The sequence below is a fragment of the Danio aesculapii genome, chromosome 21, assembly GCF_903798145.1.
Source record: "Danio aesculapii chromosome 21, fDanAes4.1, whole genome shotgun sequence".
Classification (NCBI taxonomy): Eukaryota; Metazoa; Chordata; class Actinopteri; order Cypriniformes; family Danionidae; genus Danio; species Danio aesculapii.
The window spans coordinates 23139354-23159404 of NC_079455.1; the positions used below are offsets into that span (position 1 = coordinate 23139354).

General features: G+C 34.0%; 2 protein-coding genes across 2 annotated transcripts in view; both read left to right on the forward strand.

Moving 5' to 3' along the window:
* The window catches only part of cfap53 (cilia and flagella associated protein 53), a 7369-nt gene extending 6686 nt beyond the window's left edge, over positions 1-683 (forward strand). The window contains exons 7-8 of the mRNA XM_056446724.1: positions 167-269; positions 359-683. Of these exons, the coding sequence (XP_056302699.1) occupies positions 167-269; positions 359-602 (347 nt within the window). The 3' untranslated portion in view covers positions 603-683. The remainder of the gene's footprint in view (positions 1-166; positions 270-358) is intronic.
* Positions 684-1521: 838 nt separating this feature from the next.
* Positions 1522-20051, forward strand: part of myo5b (myosin VB) — a 103187-nt gene continuing 84657 nt past the window's right edge. The window contains 1 exon segment of the mRNA XM_056447202.1: positions 1522-1675. Within this exon segment, the coding sequence (XP_056303177.1) occupies positions 1649-1675 (27 nt within the window). The 5' untranslated portion in view covers positions 1522-1648.

Below are 20051 nucleotides of genomic sequence, written 5' to 3' on the forward strand. Positions count from 1 at the left end.
TATATTGTTATGTGTCTATCTTTGTGTCTGTCTGTCTATCTGTCCATCTGTCTGTCTGTCCATCTGTCTGTGAGGAATTTTGTTTTTATCTTTGACCCAAATTCATTCAGCATAATATATTTTTTTACAATAAATAAAAATGAAAACGTATTATCTCCTTTTTTAGTGAACGAGAACATGCAAAAGCAGGCAGAGGCTTTTAAAGAAAAAGAGGAGCTTGATCGAATTATTCAAGCAAACAAATTGCTGGACGAAGAAGAAAAGGCTCAGTATGTTCAAGTCTATTAAAGCTGTTTTACTTAATCATCCTGTTAAAAATAAATATAAAAAAATAATATTTTGGTTGACAAATTTCTAGTTTCAGGGAAGCCACTCAGGAGTATCAGGCTGATTTACTGGCTCAGATGTTGTACCGCCAGCGCATTCGTGAAGCAGAAGAAGCTGAGAAAGAGTATGAGTTCCAGAAGGGTCTAATGTACCAGGAGCAGTACAATAAGAAGATTCAGGACATCCTGTCAAGACCCATATCCAGCACCACAGCGGTTCACCCGTTCAGGAGACGAGAGCGCCGCTGCTCCAGCTCTGGTGGACACATGTTATAAATCCAGCCAGTTCCGTTGACAACATTAGTAGCATTTGTAAAATATTCTCATATGGAATAAAAAGAAGACAGACAAAGAAAATGAAGGAATTTAATTACATTACAACTTGAGTCATGATATTACCAGTCAAAAGTTTGGAATCACAAAGGCTTGGCAAAGGGATAGTTTACCTAAAAATGAAAATTTTATGCATTAACTTTCAGTACATTTTGAGTCAACTACACTCATTTCATTTGATAAAGTTGACTGTGGGGTTTTACAGTGTGTTTATATAACTGCAGCAGAGGTAGAAATCATCAGCAAATCTTACAGTTTTAAAACCTTTATAAATAATAAACTGAAAACTACTAACATCCGTATCTTCCAAGTAATATAGTCCATCTGCTTTGCACATTTGTGTGATCAGACTCATTACCCATTTGTCAAAGTTTCTATTCAAAGGCGAATACAAGTCTAACTGGATTATCTTGTTCAGACGTAGATATTTACACGTTGAAAAGTTAATTATTTCAAGAAAGCCGCTCAAGAATGTGATGGCCTCTTTGTACAAATCAGTATATAAGAGTAGCAGGCTTCTAATTAAAACAATGAGATGCCTCCCTTGGTTGCTAAGAAACATGCACAGTACACAATACCAGGAAAGGTCAAAGGGTGAGACTCTAAATATTGTCTAATTATCTCAGTAGAACATAACCCCATAATGATTTTGCAATGAGGTTTTAGACCAATAAGCCGCCAGGTTAAACGATTAGTATTTTCCAGTAGCCTACTAATTCCACCATAGGTTGTGTATGGTTAAGAAGTTAGTCAACACCCAATACCTTTACTAGGAGTGGTAGGGGTGTGGAGCAATTGGTCTGATGTCATTTCTGTCTACTTTTTTCTTTCTCACCTGGCTGTTCAGACAGGTTTATCTTTTACCCAAGCCAGTTTCAGGCTTACAAGATGGAGTCTTTTTAAGCAAGACATGAGGAATATACAATATAGCTCATCAGTGTGATGATTAGTGCGTCTCTGGATATTGGAAAGTATTTATAGAGAGGAAGATGCGTGAACATGAGCTTTATGTCAAGGTAGGTCAATTTAAAATCCCTCATCACAGTATTTGCGTCACTGAGATTTACTGGCTTAGAAATACATGAATTTAATGAAATATATATATAATCTAACCACAGGTAAAGCAGCTAAACTTGTTCAGCCATCTGTTTAAGTGAACAAATGCTTCTAATGTGAATGTATGTTGTCTGTAGTTTCATGTGTGGCTTATGTCCACTCTGCAGCTTGTAGATAACACAGAATGATTGCTCAGCTTTGTGTGTTTGATTTATGATGGAGACACTAAACACACAATTTATGCTATCTGATTTTTCTTGGCAGATTCTGTGCTTAAAATAGATAAATATTGAAGATATACAGTTGAAGTCAGAATTATTACCCCCCTTTGATTTTTTTTCTTTTTTTAAATATTTCCCAAATGATGTTCAACAGAGCAAGGAAATTTTTACAGTATGTCTGACAGTATTGCTTCTGGAGAAAGTCTTATTTGTTTTATTTCGGCTAGAATAAAAGCAGTTTTAAATTTTTTTAAATCCATTTTAAGGTCAAAATTATTAGCCCTTTTATGCTACGTTTTTTCCGACTGTCTACAGAACAAACCATCGTTATACAATAACTTGCCTAATTGCCCTAACCTGCCTAGTTAACCGTATTAACCTAGTTAAGCCTTTAAATGTCACTTTAAGCTGTATAGAAGTGTCTTGAAAAAAATATCTATTAAAACGTTTTTAACTGCCATCATGTCAAAGATAAATTAAATCAGTTATTAGAAATGAGGTATTAAAACTATTATATTTAGAAATGTGTTGAAAAAATCTCCCCATTAAACAGAAATTGGGGGGGGGGGGGGTTGTTGGGGTAAACAGGGGGCTAATAATTCTGACTTAAACTGTATATGTAAATCTCATTGAGTTTCACCACAGCAGTGTCACCTCAGTGCGTGTATTTAATATTTTTTTTGTACTGTTTATTAAGTAGTGGTAGCTTGTTTTAGCTATATGTACTTCAGCATTTGGCTGGACTGAAAAATACATTTAAACATTTGTGTGAGCAAAAAATCTTATAGATGACTAAGAAAATAGAATAATTACATATAATAATATGTGTTAATTCATGAAAAAAATTGCTATTTTATATTTATAATAATATTATCAACATTTTAATAAACAAATAGGCAGAATCTATTGTTCATTAAATTTTCAAATTCAGCTATCAACAATCAGAGTCCACAGTGCCTAAAACGTTTTCAGCTAGTGGCAAAAAAATCTACAGTAGAAGTAAAATGCAGTAAAGTTTAGAGAAACAAGAACTTCATAGGATTTATTATAGGAAGTGGTTTGTTCATGGCTTTTAATTGTGCTGGGAAAAAACTCTGAAAAAAGAATAATAACAAAGACTGTATGTATATGTATTTGTGATTCAATTTACATCTTAAATACAGCTGTGACTCAAGTGCTTGTAGTATTGCAACTACTTTTTAATTAAGTCAAAATCGTCTCTTAATATTGTCCTATTGCTACAAACATGCAGAGATTGTTTATAATCTCGTTCTTATTTCTTTAATGCGTGTTTAAGTACAGTTTCCTATGTTGACCAGACGGTGTCGCTGTGGATACACTAAATAGTACAGTGCGTTGATCCATGAGCCTCTGCCACCATGGCAAGCCATTTTAACATTGAATCTATCTTCAGGTTCTGTGGGACGATACTGTGAAACATACTGTAACATGGATAAAACTGCAGGTGCGGCAGCACTGCAGCAGTAGTAGTATACTAAGTATAACCTAATGACTTTTGTGTGCTAATTAGCACAGCTGCTACACATTTTTCAGAACTGTTTACTTTGTTAATTTAAAACCTTTGATAGATTATAGGCCTATGCTATAGAGCTCGGGAACAACATGCAACATGCTGTTCACATTTGTACATATAATAGGACTAAACTAATTCAGAGGCTTAAACAAATTTATCTTTAAATTTAGTGTTTTTTTTTAACATAACAAGCCTAAAACTAAATCATGTTCGTGTCAATGATGGAATAGTTTCCATCACCTATGTTAGCAAATTTGGATCATTCATTAATTCATTTTCTTTTCAGCTTAGTCTCTTTATTAATCTGAGGTCGCCACAGTGGAATGAACCACCAACTTATCCAGCATATTTTTTACGCAGTGGATGCCCTTTCAGCTGCAACCCATCACTGGGAAACATCCATACACACTCATTCACACACATACACTAGAGTCAATTTTAGCATAGCCTGTGGCGACCCCAGATTAATAAAAGTACTAAGCCGAAAAAGAAAATGAATGAATGAAAATTAAACTAAATTAAATAGACGCTAAAACTCATTTGTAAAATTTGTATCCAATTTACTGCATTTACTTGTATTTAGGGACTGTGGTTATACAGAATTCAGGGGAAAAATAGGCTGATTAAGCAAATTTAATTTTAAACATAAAATTGTACAAAAAATAAAAAACCTTAATGAAATGTGCTGAATTCTTTTGTAATATCAATTGCAGATAGACAGCAGCAAAATTAATATGTAGTCCCAAGTAAATTATATGTAAATGTTGATCATTATTTTAATAAAGGTCTTTCAAGCATGAACATTTATCTTTAGTTAATGAAAAATATAGTTATTACATTCCTTTTACAAATTTTCTGTGCAGTACATATCTAAACTAACATGAAGTGTAAACATTCTGTCTGCCTAAAAAATATTATTGTGACCTGTGCTAATATACTGAATTAAAAAGTTATTGGACACTCTGTGGCTGTTTCTCAATTTCAAGAATGCAGAGAACGGACTCGTGTTCTTGTGAAGACTGGTCTTGCCAGGTTACCTCCAAAGAACAAACTCAGGAGACCGTGAGAACGCATCCTCTGAGAAATGAGATGCTGCATCTTCCTAATGGTCACGTGACCTTCATGCATTTATAGCTTACAAATATATTTTGCACAATGCAAATAAAACAGATTTTAATACAAATTTCAGAAAATAAACAACATTGTGTTTATGCCTCTAATAAGATTTTCATGTTATTGTTTACTTTCACCGTCTCATTTAGGGAAACACTAGATATAAATAACTTTAACTTTAATAATAAATCTATATAAAATGCTGTGCTTCCCACCTCCTTTAACCCGTCACCATGACTTCTGGGACTTCTCTAGCGAGTTCGGTGCTCAAGTCTGCATCAGTGCATCCTCGATATCAAGAACACATACGGGAACTTTCACGCATCCTCCGTTCTTGCGGTCTTGAGTTTTGAAACTGAACCGTGGCGGTTGATGATAACGTTACACGAGAACACGAGGATACAAGAACACTGAAGAATGCATATTAAAAAACAGCTGGAGTGTCCGGCTCGTCACACTTTTCCTTGGCAATGACAGTGCACAATTTAAAAAAAAAGTTGTTACTATATTATTAATTAACAAAAGAGACTGCATAATATAGAGTACTAGAAACTTAAGAATAGTTGCACCTGTTAGGCTATATGGGCATCTAATGAACATGTATTAATAGTAGCCTATAAAGCAGACCTGGACTGTAAAATGCCCAGGTCTGCTTTATAGGCTACTATTAATACTTGGGCCACATACGATCCACTGGATCTCCTGCTATAGAACGGTTTTAGATGAAATGTTTAAACAGCCTGCCATACTGCCACTGCGGTCATGTCAGTCAGCTTGATCGAGTCCATGGATACGGGAAGAAGGGAAGGCAGCAACTTTACTCCTGCATTTTGACAACTACATACTTTACTCTCATTTTACTGAAGCGTTTAAGCCCTTATTAAAACTCAATGATAAGTGGTAGTCGTCTATTATTTTCACTAGATTTTTACGAGGAGGAAGATATGAAAGGTGCTTTTTCAACTCTACTTGAATTATGGGGACAGACCGATAAACACCTGCCGTGATCAGGCGCGGCTAACACTAGCTAACACTAGCCGTCAGAGGAGTTCAAAAGTACAAACCAGCATAATAGGGCGACATGGAGTGCTGACAGGACACAGAGAAGCTGGATTGTAAAACTTGATGGGAATATCATCATATTAAGTCGGAAATATTTCACCTCGCCCGTGCTGATGTGACTAGTTTAGGTGTGGGCTGCTGTATTTGGGATCATGTCTGTGACTGAACTCTACTCTAAGGTGAGTTTTGAAATAGGTTTTGTGACAATAATAAATAGCTAAATGTAATCTGTTAAACGGCGTCAACATTGACGAGTCTGTTGATAAAGAATTTACTTCACTAAGTTAGCTTGAATTATGTAAATTGAACAGCTCAAACATCATAAAACCTTAAATTGTCATTTTCAACTCTATGCAGTTCTGTTTAACCGCTTTAACTTCCTATATAGCACAGGGAAGTGTCGCGGACAGGTGTGTTCCTGTTGGTTTCGGTCTGTAGGTAGTTTCGGCGTTTGCTGTGTTTCAAACCTAACTTGGCTGCCTATGTAGATAGCATCTGTAGGTGCGTTGTAATGCGGTTGTGACGCAAAATAAGTCTGTCTGTATAGACAGCTCACTAGGTTTTGAGACAAAGTGTTTATGACGAGCTCTTATTCTTGTGTGGACTTTGTTGTTTTTCTGGTGGTTCATAATTCTCTATATATTATGTAATACGTTTGATTGTGTTTTGCTTGTAGCCTATGTATTAAAACTAACATTATCAATAGTAGAAGTTAATAAATCAGGCCTGTAACCAGCTTATTGAACGAGGTGGTTCTTTTTTCCTGAAAAACTGGACCATTTTGCAGTTATTTGCCTCATTTTCTATTTACTTATGAGGTTAGAAAATTGCATTTTAGTGACATTTTAAGTACAATTTCTGCTGGATTAGCATGATGGATGGTGATCGTAACCACACTTTTTTTTATGCACCAAAAAATATTTTCTACCATTTTGCCAAATTGCTTACCTATTGACTTAAGTGTTTCTCAACCACGTTCCTGGAGGACCACCAGCTCTGCATGTTTTGGATGTCTCCTTTTACCAAACACACTAGATTCAGATCATCAGCTTATTAGCAGAGACTGAAAGACCTGTAGTGGGTGTTATAGAAAAAGGAGACATCCAAAACATGCAGTGCTGGTTGTCCTCCAGGAACGTGGTTGAGAAACACTGGACTATATTACTTATACATACTATTTAAGTGTTTATTTACAAATGTGCATTTAAACTATGTTTTATATCACAGTTTTATAAATAATGTTGAAATTTAGAATAAAGAAATATGAAAAAATACTTATTTTAAAAATACATATTAACTATCATCTATCATGTGGATTTATGCGGATTTGTTTTAAATTAAAAACTGAAGCCTATGCGCAAATAACGAACTGGTCAGTACGTTTAACTTGTCCAAATTTTGGCCATTTGAATAATTCACACATAATATTCAAACATAATCATAATAATAATGCAACAGAAGATTCCTCTTGGTCTTAAAGCCTTTTTTTGATTGGTTCAAGTTATGATAGCACAGAAGTCCAACATGGAATAAATGAGCTCAGATAGGGGACCAATTGGCTACGGGCCTGTAAATCTGCTGGTTTGTTGGAGATTGCTGCCAAAGACAGAATCGTTTTGCATCATTCAGTGGTGTCCCTCCCGTTTAATTCCTCAGTTGAGATTTTGAAGTTAAACTCGTCGTTTATTATTTTAAACTCTTAAGAAATGTTCTTTCTTGATGTTGGTGGTTTCAAGAACATTTAAGGTTCATGGGATCTTTCCATTGTACAGAAGACTTTATTTTAGTTATTTATTTAGTATATTAAAATGTTCTTGACTTCTGACATTTATTATCAATAAGATCACTTTGGGGGGAAAAGAAAAAAAAACACATTTATACTCTTTAATTTTTAAGTGTGTTGTTTTTATTTATTTATTTTTTTTTTTTTATGATTTTAGGTATTCAATTAATATTTTTAAAAAAATCCTTGCTCTAAAATATTTAATCAGGTTGGCATTGGAAATTGTTTTGCTTATAATTAACGTTTTATCCAGCCCCTTACAAGGACAGGAGGCGCTGTAGTGGTGTCTTGTAGTTCCATAAATGAAAATAATAGAGTTTTTATTATTATTATTATTATTATTATTATTATTATTATTATTACTTGCACTGACTTCTGGTAGAGACTTTATAATTATACGATTTTACAGATTAGGAAGGATCTTGTAGCTGCATATTTATCACAAGTGACTCAGTCTTTCCAAGTTGATTATGCTTGTATGCAAAATAAATTAATTTACCATAACCGTGGATCATATTACAACAGTAAAGTCCTTTATTTTGGTCTTTTATGTTTTTATCAGATATTCCTGCCTAAAATTATTCCAAAGAGAGTGTGTTGTTAGCTTGTGTGCTGTTATCTTATGATAATAAAAACCGCTGATGTCATCATAAGAATAACCCTGCCCACGCGTGTCATTGATAACAAATACTACTGAATGTACAGCCAGCCAACATTCTAGTATGCCATTTGTCAAGAAGGAAAGAGAACCAGGCATTATCCTTGCTTAAGTGGATTTATTTTTCTTCACCGACCTAATTTATTGTTTAAACACACTCAAAGTCTTATGTGGTAACTCCTTCTTTCTCATCTCTTAATCTGGTTTTTGATAATCTGGACGGAGATCCAGGGATCAAATTTACCAACAGTTATATTACTTATAACCTGTCTTGCTAATTAAAAAAGGCAGTTTATTCACTATTATACATTTAATTAAAAAGTTTTATTCCTCGTAGTCAGTGCCTAGACACATTTTTAGATGCAAAAAACGTTGTTTGGTATTTCTTCTAAAATTAGCTTTTTTCTTTGACTCCTGTGTGTAGGCTCAGTAATGCTTACTATTATATTGACGAATAAGTTATTTTCATTGCTTTTATTGTGAAAAAACTGAACATAAAATAGGAGGCTGAGAAAAATGCTCATTTAAGGAGAACATTTCAGATGGCATTTAGAGGTTTTTGCATCTGAACTCTTCAATTAATATTTGCCCACATAGGTTTATTGATTTCTTGTGTATTTAATGTCTCAGATTACGCATGTAATAACATGAGCAAAATAATGTTTCATTCCATCTTCATAATAGATTCGTGGATGTATTTCTGCCAATTACTGTAATTTTTCTGACCTGTACTTAAATATATATAAAAAAGTGATTATACTATAATCTATTACATTAAATAAAAAACAAAACAAAAACGTTTTGATAACAAATGGATAAAAGTATATTATTAAGTATAAGAATTCATTTGCATTTTCATATGTCAACAGATGATTCTTGTATTTTATTTTTATTTTATTTTTTACTCTGTTTATTAAACTTTTACACATATAACAAAGTAAAATTAAAATATTATTCCCACTCCTACCCTCTAAATAAGATGAAATTACAGTTATCTAAGAGAGAAAAGAAGAAATAATAATAAAAATAAATCAATAAAAAATTTAAATAAATAAAAAAAAATAAAATAATAAACCTGTACAGAATACACATATACCTTAATAACCCAATATTACAAACATTAATCCCCAGGTATTTATACAATGTACTTAATTACATTTACTTTGCAATTGAAAGGCCTTAAGATTTAGATTGACAGTTTGTAGAGATGCTGACCAAAATGATCAAGATATTACTGTTACACTGAATTTTATTTTAGTGGGTAACTTCTATAAATCATGTGTTTGCTTAAACAGGACCTACTCAAATGTAAATGGAAGAAAAACTGTATTGTTTATTGTTTCGATGGTTTCTAATCCTAATATCTTTGACTTCTAAATGAAAACCCCTATAGGGTGTACCCCGAATATTAACAAAACTAATAGATATACTGTACACTTTTCTCTTTCTCTTCAGGGATGGGAAAATTGATCACTTACATTAATGACTCATCCTGCACTCCACAGTTTTTTGTCCAATGATTGCCCAATTTTTCATTGAATTAGAATGTACTTTCTCCCGGCAACCACTTCATATTTGTGATATTATTAAAGTTTGTTTGCAATTTTTAGTTGTCCTGTCTAAGCATATTGTAAATTAACACATTTTGAATGTAACTTTGTTTTTACGCAACATTATTTAGTTTGAAGTTGGTTGTAAGTTACATATGTAGCCTGTTGCTGAAGCTTTGTTTGCTTATTGGTCTCAGTAAGAGGATTAATTTGGGTCACAATGCACCCCTGCTGCAGTTTCAACCCCCTTCTCAGCAGGAGGTTTTGTTGAACTGACCCCAACACAACCTAGATTTGATGTAGCTATTGTCTCTTTTTGTGCATCACAAGTACACTATTGTACACTGTAAAAATATCCTTATATTATCAGTTTTTCACATTTTGTGTAACCTCGATCTGTCCTCCAGTAACGTTTGATGTTGAAAAGTTAGAAAAAAAAAGTGACTTTTAATGACATTATTTTTATTAGTTCATTTTATGTTGCCTGGGTCGGTGTTTAAACAACTGTGTTTAAACAACTGTTTATAAACTGCAGTGTTTTCTGTTACTTTACAGACTTAATTCTCTCTTTATTGTTTCTTCTATTAAATTGTCTCAAACTACTAAAATTTAGGACTGTACGATACTGGAATTCTGTACCAATCGATACTGAAGTTTTAAAAGCGTCCATTTCCTGCTAACATTTGAGCACTACTGACACAGAAATGACTGTGATTGGCCGTGAAGGTCATCAGTTCATCGAACTCACCGCTGTTTTTTTTTTAAAAGATTTTTGAAGTGGGAGAGAGGGTAGGGATGGGAAATGTCCTGGAGCCGGGATTCGAACTCAAAACGCTCTCAAGTGCTACTGCACCATATGTCAGCGCGGTAACCACTAGGCCAGGGGTGGGCAAACTCGGTCCTGGAGGGCCGGTGTCCTGCACAGTTTAGCTCCAACTCTGATCAAACACACCTGCTTATAGATAATTAGTGATCTTGGAGACACTGATTAGCATGTTCAGGTGTATTTGATCTGAGTTTAAGCTAAACTATGCAGGACACCGGCCCTCCAGGACCGAGTTTGCCCACCCCTGCACTAGGCTATTGCGCTGACCTTACTGCTGTTTACTGAGTGTAACCACAGATACACTGGAGTGTTTTAAAGCCGCGATTCATCAGCAGATCGCTCATATGTCCGCTTATAGACAAACCAGCTGATCGACTTGACTTTCAAATACTGCCCCTGTGTCTGTGGTTACACTCAGTAAACAGCGGTGAGTTTGGTGAACTAATTACCTTCATGGCCAATCACAGTCATTTCTGTTGAGCACGTGAACACAACAGCAATTCACCGCTGTTTAAGAATGGTGCGGGAAATGGACGCTTTTAAAACTACAATATCAATTGGTACCAAATTCCAGTATCATGCAACCCTGCTAAAATGTCATTAAAAGTCACTTGTTTTCAATTTCTGATATCAATATTTGACAGATAAAGGTCACATAATGCCAGGGGGTCAAAATTAATTATTTCTTCAATGCACCATGATGCAGGTGCGGACGATTCAGTATAGGTTCAGTAATAGATCGGTTATTTCGTACTGACATCATTTATCTCATATACGCTCATATTAAAGCACATTAAATGCATCAACTAGTAAGGAAATCTCTCTTTCTCACTAGCCATGTTTCCACTGTCGCGCCTAAAGCGTGGGAGCCGGGGCCAGTCGCGTTTCCATAGTCACTTCCGGGGCCTGATCGGGCCAAAGCGGGGCTTTTTTGGGGCCAGCGGCCAGCCTTTTTTGACCCACCGAATACCTTAGGCCAAAGCGAGCCAGCTGGGGCTTCGGGGCAGAGTGAAAGCAGAGGCGGAGTTTATAAGATGGTGTGCCGCTGTCATTACACTAGTTTTCCCATCATGCATAAATGCATGTGCCAATAAATAAATAAATAAGGGAAAGAAAAAACATAGCCACTGGTCAGTTTAACATATTCCAATAAACACATTATAGGCTTGAGATCTTTTGCTCAAGACCCCCCTTATGTTTACCTTTTAAATTTAATTTATATAATAAAAACTAATTAACTAAGTAAGCCAATATAAAACAAACAAAAGCTATAACAATGTAGGTATATACAATACAAATAAATTAAACCTTTTTAAGCCATTTTGAACTTTCATTTTACAAATCTGGAATAAATTTGAGATATTTTCTAAAAACAATTAACAGCGGAGGAGTTTTGAAATATTATTTCTAAAGTATTTGGATATGATGATATTAATCAAATCGTGCAAACAGCATTTTTGCATGAGCAGAACCATCAGAAACTACCTTTCTATTCCTTTCTGTCATTCAGTCCTGCGCTGCTTTATAAACGGATTGGGAAAGCTGCATGTAAAAAATGTGTTTTTTGTCCTCAAACAAATGTTTTTATATGACGTGGTAAAAAAAAATGTATATATGTATATATATATATTAAATGTAGAGCTTTATCAGAAGGATATTTCATATTTTAAATCGTAATTATGCTTTGGGGAGAATCAGTCTAGATGTGCCGTTCTGCCCAAACAAGGATAAAAATACGAAGTTTATAACGGATAAATTCTGTGGTTTTATACTATGGATGGTGCGCTGGGTCATCTTTCGTTAGTGGCGAGACCACTCGATGTACTATGCCAACAGTCGGTCAGCGAGTAAACGGAATGTAATGAATGAAAGTACATAGGTCTATGCGTATAGAGATATAATGTAATGCTGTACAGTAACGTGTCATTTGTTTGTTTCGGTTGTCTCACAGTATAGAATCACACCCCTACATAATGCAAATTCATGACAGTAAATTAACATTAATGGATTTTTTTATTGCAGTTCTTTCTTCTGCTATGCTGTTTTAAGAAAAACACCCCATCATTTTTTTTCATTCTCCATTGCCTTTGTGTTGTAATGTATGGTCTTGTGTTCTCCTAGATTATCCAGTATCTCAGTGCCTCTGGGCAGGTAAACAAGTTGTATGTTGGTCCCCGGGGAGCAGAGCATAGGGCTGGATGTGTGATCACACTCCATACACTCACAGCTCTGCTAATGCCACTGCTAAGGTTACTGATGCAGAAAATAAAAGAGTCTTCATGAGCACCAGAGACAGAAATCCAAGATGCATTTCCTTTTTGTATAAGTAAACAACGTGCTGTACCTCTTTGGCTTCCTGTAATTCTGATTTAAAGCAGTTTATCAAGATATGACTTGTGAGAAATTCTAGTTTCATCTCTTTAATGGCAGTATGCATGAATACTATTGTCACTCAGAAATTCCTAGTACATGCAGAACTAAATAAATGAAAGAAGAAATGTGTATTTTTCTTTTAAATGTGGTTCGTTTTCCACCTTGGTCATTTTTTTACAGTATAGGTTAATTTTATATATATGCGTGTAAAACAAATATGTATTTACAAAAATATAGATTAAAATAATCAAGACCAATTGTTCACTGATTTATTTAAATGCTCATTTATAACAATAACAGTCATTTACAGTAAATTACTTAATACAGTAATTAAAAAAATATTTCACCATTATTAAAAATAACATTAATACTAATCATTTTGTAGCCAACATATCATGTATCACAGTTCATTTATTTATTCCGTTAGTTAGTTAGTTGTTACACTTTACATGTACTTACAATAATAAATTATGTTGTAATAAAATGTATTGCCAACCCATGGTCTGTCTAAAATGAATACAGAAAAACATTAATAAATATTGTGCACTAGCAAGTACATTTTGAAGCAAAGTGTAGATAAAAAAAATAATATTAAATGTTAAGTACACTGTAAAATGTAATAAGTTGACCTTGCTTAGAAAAATTGAGGAAATCGATTAAAATTTCTAAGTAAAGTAGTGTATTCATTTTAAGTGAGCATAACTTAAAACCGTTTGTATTTACAACTTCTTAAAAAAGTCAACTTCAGTACCGTTGACTCAAAATTATTAGTTGTGTTAATCTTACTAGGAATATATTAGGAAACCGATTGCCTTAAAATTATCAAGTAAGCTGAAGTAAAACATTTAAGTAAAGACAAAAACCAATACCTACACTTCGAAAACATTTTTATTGTCTAGAGATTGTACAGTGGATCAAACAGGCATCATCCAATCAATCAATCAGGCATCACATCAATCACCTTAAACAGTCTATACACCTCTTTAAACATACAGTTGTTACTTTCTTAGCAACTGACCTTGTAAAACATTTAGCATCCGCGTTCTGCAAAAAAAAAAACAATTTAACACTTTATAACAAGTCATTTTCAGCCAAGGCTTAATGTTATAATAATAATAATAATAATAATAATAATAATAATAATAATAATATTTATATAATATTATTTATTTGTTTATTATATAAATATAATTTAATTTATTATTATATAAATATTTTATAATATCCTTTATTATATAATCATATAAATATTATTAAATGTATTAATATTAATATATTATAACATATTAATATATTTATACATTTTGAACATCAAAGAATTGAAAAAGCTCTCAGATTTATTTATGCTTATGTCTGATTATGCTTAAGTTTTAATTCTTCCACCTGTTTCCTCAGAAGTTGTAAATACATATTATTGTAGGTCAAAATTACTTGAATCTATTTAGTTTAACAACTAAATGTGCTAAAAAGTTGGGATTACTTGTTTAAATATTGTAATGTGAACAAACTTATACATAATAAGTTAACTGCACTTAATTTAGTAGTTAGAACCTTTTTAATGTTTTTAACAGTTGTGTGTAATATATTGCATATATGCATTTTATTTCTCAGCTCTCTCAATGCAATGGTCCCCCAATCTATATACAGTATAAAATTACAAAAGAGGGGCTGCAAACTAATTTTTCACTGCACCTGCTCTCTGATCATTTTAATTTCTTTAGCAGGATGTCTTGAGGGACAGCTCATCTGTTAAACCCTAAAACAAAGCCTCACTCCTGATAAAAGGCAGTCAGGTGCTGGTGTCAGATTTCACAGCGATTCAGGAAAGCGGTCAGTCATTCTTGAAGAGTGGTCATGACAATGATTACAGGTTGAATAATAAAAAAGGGTGACACATCCTCCAGGAAACACCTGATCTTCCTTGATGATGATCAGGGTGTGGTTTGCAGAGACACAGAGCTTTGTACTAATCATTTACCCTCCGGCATAAGGGGAAAGTGCAGTGAAACCTGACACTTCCACACCTTTTTTGTTCACTATAGTTGAGATAACTAGAACAATATTTGTATGTTAGTTTCCATTGCATAGCATTTCCATTGGTCAGTAATCACAAATTGACTATATAATATAAAATGTAATGTAATTTAATGTAATGTGTATTTATATAGCGCAGTTTTCATGTATGGTGTGCTGGATGCCTTTATTTAATACCCTAATTAAATAAAGAAACCAGGATCCTCTCTTCACTATATTTATTAGCTAGAGCAGTGGTTCCCAAAGTGGGGGTCGCGAGACAATGAGGAAGAGTCGCTTGGTGATTTCCAAAAATATCATATATGTTATTAAACTAGTAGAATTATCATATTTTAGCCATAACCTACAAAAGATAAAAATAGTATTTAACCGTTACATAAAATAACAACATGCAAACAAAAAGCCATCAGCCTTTCAATTCTTTTTCCATTGGATTGGGACGCCTGGGGTTATTACACTATAGTAATGACACAGCAATAGTGTTAGTTGCAGCAGATTGATTTTACAGCACAATGTTAAATTTTTATACTTTTACGGGACTCGTGTACATTAACAATAAAGGCCACAACTGAAGATAGAGAACATTCTCCAAGTGGCGATCTCCAAAATTAAACCAAGAATAGTCTTGTACTGTAAACATCGTGCCCATCATTCTCATTAAGTGAGATTAATATTAAATTAAACATATGAATAATGACTATACAAATTATTATATGGTTGTATTATATGTCTGTATTGTCAATATGCTCGTGTTCATATAGTTCCTATTGGTGTGCACTGTTGTGTGCAATGTTTGTATGTTTATAACCGCATAAGAGGATAACGGGGTAGCGAGTCTCTGGAATTGTTATTTTGGGGGTCGCTGAAAGCAGCTGAAAAGTTTGGGAACCCCTGAGCTAGAGTTTTGTTTAGGACCATCTTTGGTAATGTTATTCAAGGAATAATTAGATTCATACATCACCACAAGTTATCTTGATGGGTTCCGCGAATGAAGCCACTCCAGGAAGAGAATTATTAAATTGACACTTTTATTAATCAATTAAATCCAGTGAAGAAAAATAAAACAAATACAAGAACAAAACTAAATCCTCCGCTGAGAATAAAGTGCCTAAGACTTACAGTATACAGAAGTCTGTTTAAGCGCACTGCTGGTTTGTATGACTTTTATATAGTGTTCAAGCCTTTGAATGCAGGTGTGCCTTTAATGTTTTAAGCTATCAATGTTTGATATGCTTGAGTATAATTAAAGTTTGATATAATTGAATATATCTCAAAAATTGTTAAGACAGAAAAGAAATCCCTTTGGGTAAATACGTAGCAATAACCAATGTTTGATATACTTGAGGATACCTCTTAATACATGGAAGAAATCCCTTTGAGTAAATGCATAGCAAAGCAATAATCAATGTTTGATATACCTGAGGATATCTGTTAATGCATAGAAGAAATGCTTTTTGTTCTCTAGAGCTTTGTAATTACTCTCTAGGGTGATGCACTTGAAATAGTTTTTTCTATTACATCAGCATTCGGGCAGTCTTCCAGGGGTCTTGTCCTCCAAGGCCATAGCTCTTAGCTGGCAAAGAATATCTTCCCCTGAAGATAATGCTCCCAGGCTTTCGGTTGTTTTAGAAGTGTCATCTGGACCATTTCTTCCTTTATTGTCAACAGAAAACTGACCCACTTCAGTACGTTGTCCTTGACCACTTCGAACCCCCATCCCCCCACCCCACCTCCGCCAGTGAATTATATACACAGTTATAGGGAATCTAGCAATTTAGTGGTGCTAAGAATAAAATCAAGATAATTTTTTTTATCAAAGTATAATAATTTGCAATCACATTTCAATTACTTTCTATTTAAAATGGCGTCAGTCAAACCAAAAGTTAGTTTCTAATCAAAATCCAAATCTAACCAAAGTTGGTTTTTAAAAGCATATGATTTTTAAATATGTAATTAATGAAGTTTTTTTATGTTCACCCAAGCTGCATTGTTAAATTCATCAAAAAAAGAAGCTGTTGTAAACTGTAATGCTGTGAAATATTACTGCAATTTATACATCCATCCATTTTGGTTCACATTATGCATCAAAATCACTGTATTATGCAGATTTTTTCTCTTGCAGAATACTTTTCTTTAAATACTCACCCAAAATCTTTAAATGAAAGTGGAAGCAATAAAAAAACTTTATATGTGATTTTCTCTAAACAAAATCCCACTATGAAGTAGGTTGCAAATTACGTTTTGTTTCGACTTTCGAGGTTAAATGTGCAGTTTTCATCCCTCTGGTAGAATAACATCTTCTTTCCAGACAGATTTTCCACCCTCCACTAGGCTTGTCACGATAACATTAATTAATCTTTCGATACTACACTAGCTGAAGTATCACGATGTCAAGTGGTATTGCGATACTGTAATTCATAACTCAAATTGTAAAGAAAATTGTCAGAAATACTCTATATTTTATGTTATAATAAGCCTACTTTAATGTAATTCATAATTCCCATAAGGCAAGGCTAAAAAGTATTATTTGCACCCCACTTCACTTAAAATGTATTCATTCTTTTTGTTTATTTTGTAGATAACTGACCAACAAAAAATACATTAAAATAAAGATACAAATACACCAAATGAAATTTGTTATAAAACATTATTTTTCCAACCAAATTAGGCTATATGAAGTGGTCAAAATTCAATGTTTCCTGTTGCTATTTTGGGTTTTTCTATCTATTTATATAGTTTTTCAGTAATTTACTTTGTGAGTCTTTCTTTTAAAGTGATTGTCGTGGTTGTTGTAGCTACTAAATCACATTAACAGGAACAGAAATAACCCGATTCAGATGTGCGTTCGAACTCAAGCGTTAGAAAACGTGCAATAGGCTACCATAAAAGGCGCAAATTCTACACAGTTTTGCAACCTTAAAGGGCTCCACGGACTATTAAAATAAAATAGTCTATTGTTGCACAGATGTGTGAGCATTTTAGTGACTTTTCCACATGCTACATTATCTATCGCAGATAAACCATTAATGACGATACTACCGTTTACAAACTACAGTGACACCGCCAGTATTTTGGAGCCACAGTATCGCTATAATACTATAGTGCTGGTAAACCGTGCAACCCTACCCTCCAGTATGAAAGAGTTTATAAAATATGCACAGTTTAAGAACAGTTTTAGTACATTTTCTTATACCATTTACTCTGATCCTTTAGATTTCCCTTTAAAATCCAAATCAAACCACTAGAGCAGCTGCAAACAGTTAAACTGCTGACGTGGACACAAATCTCTTTATTATGCAGCCCTGCGAAACCATGCAAAACCAGTCGTGCAAGTCTGAATCCCGTTCCTCACCACCTTCATTACTCTGTCCTTCAAGCCTAGAACAGCTCTGACTGCTAAATCCTTTGAGCACTTATCTGTACCATATTATTTCTGTGAATATAGCGAACATGCATCTAAATGATACACATTGGCTTTTTCTGCTGAGGCATTAAACCATGTCACAGTCATTCCTGAATTTGGTAGCCAGACTCCCCAGCTTGTAAATAACCCTGACAAACTTGCAGCTGATTGTATCGACCCAGTGTCTGGACTGTCTGATGAAAAGTTCCATCTCATTACAGTGGTTGGAAATGCATTGAAACAATTAGCAGAGCAATAAAGGCTCATTCGATGACAGGGTGAAGCTCAGGTGTGGGATGGTGTGCATACTAAACACAGTTTCTTGCCTGATTAATGGTTTCCCTTCTTGGCCTTTGTTAGAGATTCTGTCTCTTCTTCTGATTTAGTATCAGCATTTATGGTTAAGCGATAATATCTGGTTTATTGTATTGATTTTTTTGTTTAAGCTTTGTCATGCGAGTGTTTGGGAGAAATCTAGAATTATGAGAGAGACAATTAGGAGATGAAAAGCACTCTGCCGTATCCGAAATGTCACTGAATGAAAAAGGTTCAATGTAATGGATCATTTCTGCTTGTGTTTTCTGTTGTTGTTAAAAATGCCATAAAATGAATGTCTGGATAGGCATACCTGAATAATTAGAGTTTAGACTTCAGTACATGGAAATTATATACTTTGAGCCTTAAACAACATTATTTCCTCATTCTCATGTAAATCCTGTGAGGGTAAAATCCCTTCAGTCATTACAAAACACAGACAACCTGGCAGCATTTGATTAGCCACAACTTTTCCTAGTGAGATTACAACAATGATAATTTTCCCTGTATTTAAGCTTATCTAAGCTTGTATTAAAATTACTATTTACGTGGGACTCTTATTTTGAAAATGGGTCAAACTTTAAGGAAGAGTAAGCAGTTCTGGGAAACAGGCAGCCATCCATGACCATGAATGTTCACAGCTTGTCAGAATTTAAAATGCTGGATATACAGATTATAAATATATTTAGCACTCCCTGAAGACGTCTTTCGTGCTGCATATATTTTTTTAATCAGGCAACAAACACTTGTAAACTACAGAATATAAGTGTTTATTGCATGTTTATGCCTGTGTCATATTATTTGGTTCTTATTGTGATTTGTCTTCAGTGAAAGGAGACCAATAAACGTCAATAAGGCATGTTTATAAGTAGGTTGATATAAATTGCTGACCGTTTTCATTTGTTAATACCACTAGATGCAACTCTAAATACATTTCTGTCATTTCTTTTGTTGAGTAGTATTATAATTTAGTCTTTATTTCATCCACAACTCAACTCAGGAGCAATATAGATTACTCTAGTGGCATAAATATAGCTCACTCACTCCTTCTAACTAAAATAAACCTCTCTAGCACTTTAGTTGAAAAGATTGCCATTTAACAAGAAATCTACACAATTTGTTAACACTTTTTAGTGAGCGTCAGTCACTGACATGAGCAACTCAGAGTAGACCTTATTAATATTCACAATCCTTCCAAATATGGTCAAAACCAACCCTACCATATAACCATAATCATATTAAAGCCAAAGACAAATAAAGTCTATCCTATTTATCCTATTCTAATCAGAGAACAGTTCAACATATTGTATTAGGCCCAATCCCAATTCTATTTTTTACCCCCAACGCTTTCCCTTGGCCCTTGAAACAGTGTGAAGGGCTTTAAATTTTACCCTGAAGAAATGAGACACCACTACAACACCTGCACACGTCATCATACTGTATGTCATCGTAGTCTCTTACTTC